The following is an 11465-nucleotide window of genomic DNA, read 5'->3' as shown; positions in this document are numbered from 1 at the left end:
CCTTCATATTCCCTCAAATGAAATGGCGACCTATTATCTCTCGATTGATTGATGTTCTAGCTAGACAATAAATCCCACTGTTAAATAACCGAGACGAAATAGGTTACTTAAGTGCAAATATTGCGGAGCATCCGAATATGTTGGGCATCTAATCCAACATCGCAATAGAGAAAACTAACGATTGTGCAAAAGAACACCATAAAACACAAGCTCAATACACCTTTCAGCGAAACGCCGAGCTGCTCAACTAACTACTTCCGTGCACTCACAGCGGCTCTGCTCGAATTGATCATCGCGTTTAGTTCCATTCCACAATAACGCCAACAAGCATAATATCCGATATCACATTTGTCGAGAAAAAAGGAACACGATTGACGTCGCAACACGGAAAAACATGAACTGAAATACATCCTAGGAAGACTAGGGACGGTAGTCTAATCAACGGAACGCTTCAGACTGATGTAAATTCGAAATGTACGAAATATGTTCAGAGTGAAACATTTACAAGTCTCGACGTTTCTTCAGAACGAGTAAACTCACGTTACGAGGAGCGTGATCATCGTAAACTACCGTCTCCAGATAACTTCCTATTTTTGGTATGTTTTCAACGTTCTCAACGAAACGCTTGATATTCGGCAGTACATTAACGAATCGAGGAAAAAGAACATCGTGGCGAAACAGTAGTTGGTACAAAACGAAATCCAGGTAGGTAGGAGTACTGCCAACCAGATATTTTCGTGAACTCATCCATTCGTCGATCTTGGACGCAAGCCCTCGCTGACGATGACGAAATTTCAGAGTGTAGTCTTCCTCATAGATCCCGTTTTCGAAGGAGATACGAAGATCGTCGATCATTTCTGTACACAATCAATGGTACTCGCGTCATAATCTTTATACTATCAGAATGCCGACTTGTGGAACTTAACAACACAGCTTAAACCAACTGAAATGAGACCATATATTACTAAATTGTTCGCTTCCCGGATGGCAACATTTATAACCGGTCCCACCCTTTATAACCCCATCCTCGATCCAGATTGTGCCACTTGGCACCGGGATCTTGGCCCAAACGTGGAGCGTGGGACGACGTTTGAGGTACGAAACAAAAATTGCAGAATCACGCAGCCGCATCGTGAATAGTTGTGGCTTTGTTGGACCCACATACGCCTGATCATTTCTTGGCAGGATCAGGTAACGCTTGTGCAAAAGAAGCTGCTTCCTTTTCGCCTTGTACAGGAGATGAATTCATGATTATTAGACAGGGATGGTGGAAACCTTTGAAAGATTCAGGTTTGTGTGAGCGCGATAATGTTTGAACGGTTCTGTGCGAACGCGAACATGATTCTCTTAACGTCACGTGACATATTGCTATTTTCGACACTACATTTCAGTGACAAGTGATATATTAATGTACAGTAGCCCTACACGCGATACCGCGCGACCACTCAGGCCTCATTATGCCACAATTCTGTAGTACATGCCAATTTTTTGGAGTTTGCCAAATGTACTGACTAGAGCAATCAAATGCCACGTTATTCCCACAAAATCAACAACACCTTTCGTCGTTTTACCAAAAGTTTCGATGAGGACTTGCAAGGGAATGTAAGCTTTCGCCATGAAGGTCCAGGCGAGACCAGGCAATGTATTCGGCGTGTGACTACTGCTACATTGATATTGAGCAGCGTAAAACGGGTTTCTATACTTATTGTTTATTGATATTGCCCCATAAACAAGTTATACAGTAGCGAACAGCCAAGCCGCACTGATTTGGTTTTTATGATACAATAAACATATCAAATCAAGATGGATGCCGTACGCCTCTAGATTTTTTACATAAAATAGCAATGTATAATGTATTCATTACAATAATTTCATTGATTGGTTGAATAAGCATCAGTCGCTGACTACATACATGTGGTGTATTTCGTTGTTGATATCATGCGGGTCAATCTCGCAACAAAGAGTCACTAAATGTCAGGGTTGTAATGACTCGAGTCATGACTCGACTCGAGTCAGACTCGAGTCACGATTTTTTTGTGACTCGACTTGACTCGAGTCATTTTCTTGAAATGGGAGAATGACTCGATTCGACTCGAGTTAATATTTGGATTGACTCGACTTGTACTCGAGTCATTACGCATGACTCGACCCAAGTCATTGACTCGGCTTATTTTATATGACTTGAAGATGAAGAAATCTGCGAATCGTAATGGCTAGATCAACGCATCTGTCGAATTCTGCCGACATCGCTATTTGTGGCCACTGCTTTCGTTGCACTCGACTGATATCAGATATGCCGCCGTAAAAACAGCAGACCATGGTACATATATAGTAGCAATGCATTGTACAAAATTATCCTGTGATGAAGAGGTAATATATCCTCCGCAATCAAAGTAGGCTACTCAAGACATTTCAATTATACAAGCAAACAATCGCAGCAAAGTTCAATTAGAGCCGACGAAATGACTCAGATGGTCAAGTAGCCTACTTGTAAGAGACTGATAAGCTCATGAGTAGATTTGAAGGCGATGATTCTATGCATTTTTCGGCGACTAGAAATAATGAGTCCAATGATCTTCAATGTGGTTCAAAAATGCTTGTCAATTCCTGTATCTAGTGCACCAGTGGAACGTGTATTCAGTAGATGTGGATTTATTCTAAGGCCATGCCGCTATAACATATATGAGGATCTCCTTTCTACTTTAGTATTTTTGAAATGTAACTCATTGATTTGATCTGCTGTCTATGAAAACACACAATACCCTCCGCCATTTGGCGTTTTGTTAGGTATGTGCATTGTGCACGTGAGTGTTAATGAATGGCTAATGTTGTGTGATGTTTGTACAATGGGGCTGTTCAAAAATAACTTCTTTTTTATTTTACTGGGTGGCTACTTGATAAAATTGTTATGTTGCATAAAAAGAACACTCAATCTGGCTTAATTTTACAAAGTAGAATCAATGATATGAGAGGAGAAAATTTTATATTTGAAAATAAATGGAGTGTTTTTAGTGAGAAATTCTTGCATATAATATAATTACATAGGCTACTAGTAGTTATAATATAATTACATAGGCTACTAGTAGTAAGCCAACTATTTTTCCGTATCCAAAATATTCCACTCTAATAACTTCGCTTTTGCTAGTTGGAATCGCTTTTGCTAGTTGGAATTGAGCCCAATTTGCTATCAATAATATTTGACACAATATAACAATTTCATGTAGCCGGTCAAATTCGAAAATCTCTATTTGTAATTAATCCAAAATTTTCCATGATAGTAGTAACGCTCCGGCGGCTATTTCGGGAGCTGACCAGGAAAGCTGACCTTTTTTTAGTCATCCACCTGATAATCTGAAATAAAAACTGTACCTCTACATAAACATGCATCTGTTGATTCTCTATCAGCTGGTATCTAGACGTGAATTCGTTGGTTCTGTATCAGCTATAAGCTAATTCAGGATTGAAAACATAAGTTGAACATGACTTCAATGCTGAGACTTGGACTCGGACTCGAGTCATAACACTATGACTCGGACTTGACCCTTTAAACGGTGACTTGGACTCGGACTCGACTCGGTGATGAATTGAAAATGACTCGACTTGACTCGAGTCAATACCACAAAAGTAAGATTGACTCGTGACTCGGAGCCATGTGACTTGGTTACAACCCTGCTAAATGTTCACGAACAGTATGCTGAATATTTCGAGCAAACTTTTGTTGAAAAGCAAACAAAATATTTGAACTTGGCAAGGTGCATGCTCGTTTAGTGTAAATTTTTTCGTGCTACCAGCACCATGCATAGAATAAAAACGGTTCACAGTGCAGAACCTATCAAGGTTCATTCGTCAAGGTGAACCACTAAATTCTGCGTTTTTTTCACAGAACGCGAACGTGAACCTCACGTTCACAGCATCCCTATTATTAGAGTATTAGGTAAATAGGCACTGTAGCGCCAACGGCACATGCACGATGGCATAGTCGCGCATCTCAAAATAGGGTGCCTTTTCGCTTCCAGCGAGACGAGCGAAAGATGTGTCGAATATAAGACATGATTTGAAGATCAGACTAATTCAATATTGAAGCGGGTCGACAGATGTCACCAATTGCAATCTGCGCCGCCCAAGTGATGTTTCTTAATCCAGCAGAGTTGTTTCGAGCATTGAATACTTATATTACGCTAGGTTAGAGATTATATCTACCGAGCCCGACACCAGCAAAAGGAATCCCAAAGTTGTCTTTGTAACCAACATTCACGATTATATACCAACAACATGTATGCAGCCGGACATTAAACCAATTTGGGCTGCGAGTGGAGTTACATAAATGACAGTGACCCGCAAGCATCATTACTTCGAATGGGCATCTGCTGACAACATTCGAATATATACTTCTGTCATCACTAGGGCGATTCTTTTGACATGTAACAAAAGCATAAACTTCGTCAAAATTGTAGCGTTAGGTCACAAAACTAAAAAATTGTCAAATTTGTCGTCGGTCAAGTAATTTTTTGCAACCTGTATCTAGTTTGTATCGTAGATGTTTGCACTGTCGATGAACTTATCATTCGACATTTTACAGCGTGTATCCCACTTTATAGGCCTACCGCTGTAGACGGCCCATTGTCTGCTTATTGTGACTCATCAACGGTCAAATGAAACAAATATGTTGACATGGCGTTATGGTCAACGTACCGTGATATCCTAACTGAATCAAGAATGCGTTGGCATTGGTTCTTATATCAAGAAGCGCATGACGGAAAATTGTGATGTATACAACATTGTCAGAGTGAAGCAACACTGCGTGTCACCAACAGTGTACGCACAACTTCGGTGTTGCCAGCCAACAACTGCTGCTGTTGAACGTTCAGCTCTCAGCAAGATACTTAGTAAAGACAGAGAGAGACTCTCCAACAATGTTCCCTCTAAGCTGCGTACGTGCGCAAATGCGCAGTGATGACACGATCTCTGCGCACAGAAAATCCAAGTTGCGCACAAAAAATCCGAAGTGATTACCTATTTTTTAGGCGTTACGCACTGTTTTCCAAGGGTTTGCGCAGTGAGTTGGTGAGTGTGCGCATATACTCGTAAAAAATTAGAGGGAACATTGCTCTCCACCCGAGAATGTAGGAAAGTATCTTTCGTTGTAGCCTACTACAACAAATTTTTAATTATTTCTACCATAATGCGTGATGTAACTACTGGAATTCGTCATAGGTCCGGATTTCGTGAAAATAAAGTTTTCTCATGTGAAAAATTAATCAGTTTTCAAGTCAAAGAAGGCTTTTCAGGCCAACTTTTCGTAAGGGCAAACAGTTCCACCAGAAATGAAAATAAGTAGAACAATTTCAACATTATGTGCGTAAACACCTAATTTACATAAACGAGATCAGATTTTGTCAAAATTGGGTTTTTTAAGTTGAAAAATGTCAAAATATTGATTTTTTTCAAGTTAAAATCTTCCGTGCTTCAAGTAAAACAAATGGCATTAGCCATCACTAATCACGCCATCGCCGACAGCGACCGAGAAAGTAGTGATGAGCAGAGAGAGTTCCCGGGATAACTCAAAATAATTAAGAAAACTCGCATGATTCATGTCACTTTCATGCCTTTTCAAATTATGTTTCACGGCATTTACATGGTTGAACCGATAGTTCAACTAAAGCAGGGGTGGGCAAACTACGGCCCGCGGCCGCATGCGGCCCGCAACACGCTTCTGTGCGGCCCGCGAGAGTCTGAAGAAACTTTAATTTTAATATTGATAAAATGCGTACTAAAATCGATTTAACTTTTACTTAGTATATTTCACCATGATAATTCTAAGACAGAGATGCCACTATGGGATATTTCGGAAAAACCCAGAAAAACCCAGATCCTGCATTTCACTAAAAAGACACGAGATAGCTGTGAAAGTGGAGCCTGATAGTCGTCGAATACACTCATACGTCGAATACACTCATACAGTCATTGAAGCCTTTGATATTGAATTTACAACAGTTCATAATACACATTTTATGTTGTTTTCCTCTCGACACATCGCAATGAAACAATTGGGGCGCAGCGTGAATACTTAATAGTGTACCGGTACTAATTATATCATCGCCCTGCGAAAGTTGAATGTAATGCCATCCATTTCCTATTTCCAAGGATGATTTCATGTATTTTCAGCGACCTGAACCGATTGAAAGTAGCTCTCGATTGATTAATCCTACGACAATCAATTTTATTTGGAATAATCACAGACCAATGTATAGTGAAAATAAATACCGCAACTGCCAAATCATGAAATTCAGGGTTAGGGTTAGGGTTCGAATGTGCTGATAACCAATGCCTCTGATTAACTTGCTAGGGGTGTCCAACTAACTACCTCTCTCTCTCTCTCTCTCTGAGTGTCCCTGTTAAAACTATAAATATACTCATGCAGATAACAATAGGATTATATTAGTCGGATCATCACCTGGTCTGTTCATGTGCTTGTGCCTACCATACAGTTACATGATATTTATCGATACATGCCGAATTGTTCACCAAGTGCCGAGTTCGCTACTGGCAATCGTGCTATATGAACATTGAACATAACTTTCTGCGACCTGGAAGTTACCATTCCATTCAATGAAGCTCCATCGCATCAAGCGGAAGCCTCTTATTTTAGAAGTGAAATAGATTCTCAACACTTTGTCGTTACAATAACAGCAAAATCCATCGACAATAGCGAACTGAAGTGCGTGGATTTTACGATATTGCGACCATACTAATCTAATAATTAATTTTTGAGCGTAAAACTGACCTGGCGAAGTGGATGTTAAAAAAACCCAGATTTCAAGGATAAAAACCCAGAAACCCAGGTGATGCTCAAAAAACCCAGATCTGGGTGGAAAAACCCAGGAGTGGCATCTCTGTTCTAAGACAGTGGTTCTCAAACTGGCGGGCGCTTCCCCCCCTGGGGGCGCGAAGCTGAGCACAAGTGAAATTTTTTTTCGAGCTCGGCGCGATTTACATCCAATTCATAGTTCTTGCTCTGTATTTAGTGTGAATTACATATTTAAAATTCTCTCAACCACAGTTGTAACCTTCCATGCCATCAAACTACCCGCTAGGTTTGCTAGCATCCTGGGCGCGTTTTGTGACATGACGATAAAGGAGCACGAAACCTTTCACCATCATAAGGGAGGGGGGGATGTATTAAAAAGTCTGAGAACACCTGATCTAAGGTAAATTCTTAATATCACAGCGGGATAGCTGCAAGGAGATTGACATAATTTGGATCACGAGTGGGATTTCAGATTGGCCACTCCATTTTTAATTATTTCAGTGATGTGCTTATAAAAAACGATTCGGGCGTGTCTTAGGTAGATTTGTTGTCTGTATGGGTAGCATTGGGGTATTTGTATTTTATCTACAGATAGTAGAAGCGTGTTCGAAGCTAACATGGTTGTGGTGCTGTCAGCATTGTGTGTCCTGGAACTGAACCAAAAGTGGAATTAGTAAATCTATGAACATATCGCTGCTCACAAATTTAAATTTCAATCCTGTTCTAAGAATGGGGCCAACCGACTTAATTCATCTCTATATAGTTTTGACAAATTGGTTATCGAGGTTCGCCAGCTTATGAAATCTCTCCACTATATATGTTTCTGACGCGAGTACGATATCATCAGAACAATGTTTGACTTGTTTTAAATAAGCATATAAATTATCTCCATGTCCTCACTCCTAATCAAATATCAATAATTGCGTTTTGGTTTATAATCCCAATTTTATATAGTGCGGCCCGCGAATAGATTCAGATGTTGAATGCGGCCCGCGAGCTCAAAAGTTTGCCCACCCCTGAACTAAAGGGTTTTGTCTATTAAAGTTATAATTATAATTGCTGTTGTCCTACTACCAAATTTCATACAATGTAATAGTAAAAATGAGGCATACCCTCGACCCGGATGCAAGTTTCCAAAATATCTTTCTGTTTCGGATAGAGCCCTGCTCCGAGTTTTCCCGCGACAAAACGATGCAGGTCCCAGAATTTACCGCTCGTAACATCGGTGGTCGTGTCGCAGACATATGGAAGACGACACGCAGAACATGTACTGGCCATGTGCATATTGTGCATACACTTGCCCCGGCAAGTCGGATATCTGGTCTGGACCTCCTCATGGAGTTTGTATTCGTCGACGTACGCTAGCATCAATTTCACGGCACGAAGCGACGCATCATTCGACCAGGAAACAAGGGTGAACAGCATTTGCGCGGTTAAGTAAACCAGCCAAATTAATGAATACAGAATGTTAAATCCAATTCGCCTGTAGCCTTACACTAATTCACTTCTGATAAAGATCAAAATGGATCCTTTAGTACAGACAGTATATGCATAGCTTGCGACAAGCAGCAAGTCAGCATCAGTATAACAACATAATTGAATAGCAACCGCCAAAATACCTATCTGCATATGCCCGACAGCTACCCTTCCTCAGCTAGAGACACACCAGAATGCAGCGCACAATTTCGAAGTCCACCAGCATCGCTACATCGCTACTAATTGATTGATTACACACAATTATTAAGGGCAGGCCAACCCGTGTCGTGCTGTCGGAGTGCATCAAGTAGAACAAGAGCTCATGGTGCGAGTGTTACCATTACATACAGAACGAATCTACCTAACACACGCACGAATAGAGGTAAGATAGATTATTGGTATATTCCACAGCTGCAACACCAATCGGTTGCACATTCGAGTCCGACCGAGGTTGACTCCAGAATTCCTACCCAAGTGTTGGAGGTTTATCTCGGTTCCTCCTCGCCATCTCACCCGTGTAAGGGTGTCCTATAAAAGCCTAGAAGTGGACCGTGCTACAAGTCGGAAACTACGGAATAAAAATGAAGAAAAGTGGCATGGTGAGAGTGACCAATTACGATAATAGTCTACTAATACCATGTATAGCCTACCACAAACAACAACAACAACACGCGCTGAAGGTACAGCACTGAAAGTAATAACCTTGCTGGAGTTGCTAATCTATAATCACACACGCCATGCGGATTAAGTCATTTACCTTTTGTTTTTTCTGGTATATATGTAGCATAATCGAAACCTTTCAAAATTCGTGGTCCCGGAGGTCGGGTGTGCACCAGCAATATAGTATAGGGTTACCATACGTCCTCTTTTAAGAGGATTTGTCGTCTTTTTTGACTTTTTTGAAAGTGTCCTCAGAGAACGCCCTTTTGCCCTCTTTTTTGAGATTTGGTTTACTTGTTTAGAATTTTGGTCATATTTATAGCAAAATTCGACCGAGATGCCGTAAATCAGCACCGAAGTGACGCTCCGGCGGGTATTTCGGGAGCTGAGCGGAAAGTTGAGCTTTTTGTTTAGTCAACCACCTGACTATGTGAAGGAAAATCAGTATTTTGGGCACTGAGCGAGAAACTTGACCTTTTTTTCGTCAATCGATCATAAAGTGGGAGAAATTTAGCAATTTTTGAGAATTCTTCTCCGGTTTTGCAAGTCTGAAAATTCTCAAAAAGTGTCCTCTTTTCAGATTTCCAAAATATGGTAACCCTAAGATAGTATGACAATAACCTTTGAATATCATGGTAAAATATATTAAGAAAAAGTTTATTCAAGTCGCCGCATTAACTAGATTTTTATCGATAACTTCAAAGAATTTCTTGAGGCTTTCGCTTGCACTGCAGAATGTTGTCGCAGGCCACAGTTTGCCCACCCCTGGACTAAGTATATGCGACTTGGAAGCGCTCTATGTGACGATAAATTGCGGATAAAGTAGAGCAATTACCACGTCATATATAGGCTTCTAAGTTAGCATTATTGTCTAACTTTCATCATGTTAGTTCAGGGGTCGGGATCCTGTGGTTCGCGAGCGATGTATGGCTCATTTGACTATACGATATCACTGTGTGATCAATTTTCAATTTGGCACCTAATTCACACCTGAGTTGTTGATATCACAGAAACTTTGTTGTCATTTTCATAGCGGCCAGAATCATTAGTCTTGTGATCTAAGTGAGGCAGTGTTGGGATAAATCGAGTCACCTCTTTCGTATGACTTGACTCGAGTCACTTTGCTAAAATGACTTGACCTGACTAGACTCAGCGTTTCCGAAATGTGGATGGACTCGTGACTTGGAGCAAAATTACCGAGTTAATTTCAAGTCATCAAGTAGCCTACTTGGTGTCGATAAAATCGATGTGTTTTGCATTTTCTCCTATTATTTGCGTTACGTTGGTGTGACCTGAGACGGCGAACAATCATTCAATGATCGTGCGTTTTACTGGGCCTCAATTGCCCTATCACAGATTTATTGACCGGGAACGAAGTGATCGCAGCTTACAGCTTACGTTGTCGTAAACTAGTAGTAAAGTAATGTAGCAGCAACGTATTTATCTCTGTTTTAGAGGCTGTTCATTGTGTTGGGTGCTCATGCTCACCTTAACCAGGCCTCATATATGATTTAAATCGAATTGCAATATAGTTTACAAGTTTATTTTAGCCTATACTTGTCACCCATTAGTGCAGGCTTAAGTTGTATCTCATGGATGTGTAAGTGTCGGGGGTTAATGTATTGCATGATACCAATTCGTTTCAACTTTCTGAGATTCGTATTCTATTCTCTGTTTTGGCTAAATTGTTGACTGAGGCTATACAGTTACCTGCGTAGTTAAGCGGTTCTAAGTAAGCATGAGCGATACAACGTCTTTTCTCATGTAGTTGACATTTGAGTATATTAGTTCCTCGATCTGTATCTGTAATCTGTGTTTCAAACAGCTAGAAAAATGCAATGACTTCATCATGTCTCGTTCTTCAAAAAAGCAACGTGCCTTGAATTGTGACTTGACTCACAATTTGACCTGACTTAACTCGAGTAACCTCCAAAAATCGAGTGACATGACTTGACTTGAGTCAAAATCTTCAACTACTCGAGATGACCTGTGACTGGATAGTACGGTGACTTGACGAAATTAGTCTATGAGGTGTAATCAGAATGTTGATGCAGAAGTGAACACAATTCTCATTGACTGCATAGATGCACCAAACGTCCGCTAGCTGCAAAATTATAACGCGACAGCTTTCATGATAAAATGTAACATTTGTCTTCTGGCATAGTATATATATATCAGAATTATTTACAAGTTATGCTAACTCTCTACCAAGTACAACAATAATTTTATTCTTTTATTTATAAATGTGATATTTTTTCGAGCCAGGCTTGAACCCCCGCCTTCGCCATTATCTTGCCTTTCCTTACCTGAGTCACATTTTCATTTTCAATTCGACAATTTCATCCGGTCAAATAACGCCGACTTCGAAAAACGCTGAATGACTCTATTGATGCTGCGGCCCGTGGCGTCGTAAAAAAACTAGGAGATTGGCCCTTGACAACCTTTGAGTTTGAGAACCCTGACTAATCCTTCGCCATTCAGTACTAACCCTGCTTAATCAAACTGGAAACACAAAATTTAT

At 40.5% G+C, this 11465-nt stretch overlaps 1 protein-coding gene across 1 annotated transcript; it reads right to left on the bottom strand.

The window, feature by feature from the left end:
* Positions 1–275: 275 nt before the first annotated feature.
* On the bottom strand, positions 276–8324 carry LOC145449372 (glutathione S-transferase-like). The gene is made up of 2 exons (XM_080327721.1): positions 7921–8324; positions 276–857 (listed from the first exon to the last, which is right to left on the bottom strand). The coding sequence occupies exons 1-2, from the start codon at positions 8231–8233 to the stop codon at positions 502–504; spliced, it is 669 nt and encodes a 222-aa protein (XP_080183847.1). The 5' UTR covers positions 8234–8324; the 3' UTR covers positions 276–501.
* Between the last annotated feature and the right edge of the window lie 3141 nt (positions 8325–11465).

The sequence above is a fragment of the Botryllus schlosseri genome, chromosome 11 (assembly GCF_051294905.1).
Source record: "Botryllus schlosseri isolate E-star chromosome 11, Bs_hap1, whole genome shotgun sequence".
Lineage (NCBI taxonomy): Eukaryota > Metazoa > Chordata > Ascidiacea > Stolidobranchia > Styelidae > Botryllus > Botryllus schlosseri.
Note: the sequence above shows the minus strand (reverse complement) of the source record. Positions and strands in the feature narration are given on the sequence as shown.

What these genes read in the sequence shown, in the direction of transcription:
- LOC145449372 (XM_080327721.1), bottom strand. Translation starts at nt 8,233, where the DNA reads ATGCTGTTCACCCTTGTTTCCTGGTCGAATGATGCGTCGCTTCGTGCC. An exon ending in AACTTGCATCCGGGTCGAGG is followed by an intron (nt 858 to 7,920) that starts GTATGCCTCATT and finishes GATTGTGTACAG; the next exon opens with AAATGATCGACGATCTTCGT.